Here is a 942-nt window from a genome sequence, read left to right as displayed (position 1 = left end):
GGGAGCTGGGGCGAGCAGCTGCCGGGGTTAGGCGCGGGGTGGGCGAGCGCGTGCAGGTTGCTGGCCGAGTGCCGTCGGAGGAAGCCCGGCGTAAAGCCCGAGCTGGGGGCGGCGGCCACGGGCGTTCCCACCGCCTTCTTGTCCAGCATGTTGTTCAGATTGAGGTTGGCCAGGGATTTCTCCGTCTGCCAAAAGGAGAGCGGGGAAGGGATCAAAAAGGGTCAAGGAGGGAAGAGTTGGGGCGAGTTGCAGAGTAACTGCCAGTCTTCTGGTTCTTTTTTCTTTTTGCGAATTTCGACTCGGCCCCCACCCTCCACCCATACACGCGAAAAAGTTCGCGCTGGTAGGAGCCGGACTCCCACTTCAGGCCGTGCTGGGTTTCGACATGTGATCCTCAGCCCGTGGGCCGCTGGCTTGGGCGGCGCAAACTCAGTCCGGGAAGCCCCGGGTAGCGTGGCCGCGGTCGGCCGGGGAGAAACTAAACAGCTACAGCCGCTCCCTCCTGCCCTTCCTCCCTCCCTGCTCCTTCTCCCTGCGCCCATGAGGCACCAACCAGCACGACTACTACAAACTTCGGGGTTTTTTCCCCCCCAACCCCCAAAAAGTCAAGGTGGGGAGGGGCTCCCCAAAAGCCGAGGGCAGAAGGCAACGTCTGAAAACTCGAAGGGCTTCCTGCTTGCCCGCCTTCTTCTCTCCTTGCTCCCCCGCGTACCTTGCACAAGAAGTCGATATCGTAGAAGGCGGGCAGAAGTGTGGTCGACATGTTTCTGGATCCTGTAATGGTCCGAGTTGCAGGCTGGGAGGTCCGGCGGAACCTTCGGAGCGGCGCAGCCGGGCTGGAGCCACGACGAATAACGGGAGAGGGGCGGGGGAGGGACCAAAAGTTGGCAGGGAGCGAGAAAGGAGGGAGAGGGAAGAAGCGTGGACCGGTTTGAGGGTGCC

At 62.3% G+C, this 942-nt stretch overlaps 1 protein-coding gene across 1 annotated transcript in view; it reads right to left on the bottom strand.

Annotated features, from left to right (window-relative positions):
• ZFP36L2 (ZFP36 ring finger protein-like 2) overlaps window positions 1-942 on the bottom strand; it is a 3,931-nt gene extending 2,989 nt beyond the window's left edge. The window contains exons 1-2 of the mRNA XM_015557864.1: window positions 713-942; window positions 3-185 (exon numbers count right to left, since the gene is read on the bottom strand). Of these exons, the coding sequence (XP_015413350.1) occupies window positions 3-185; window positions 713-763 (234 nt within the window). The 5' untranslated portion in view covers window positions 764-942. The remainder of the gene's footprint in view (window positions 1-2; window positions 186-712) is intronic.

Source organism: Myotis davidii, unplaced genomic scaffold, assembly GCF_000327345.1.
Source record: "Myotis davidii unplaced genomic scaffold, ASM32734v1 scaffold6, whole genome shotgun sequence".
Taxonomy (NCBI): Eukaryota; Metazoa; Chordata; class Mammalia; order Chiroptera; family Vespertilionidae; genus Myotis; species Myotis davidii.
This window is presented reverse-complemented; position numbering and strand designations above follow the sequence as displayed.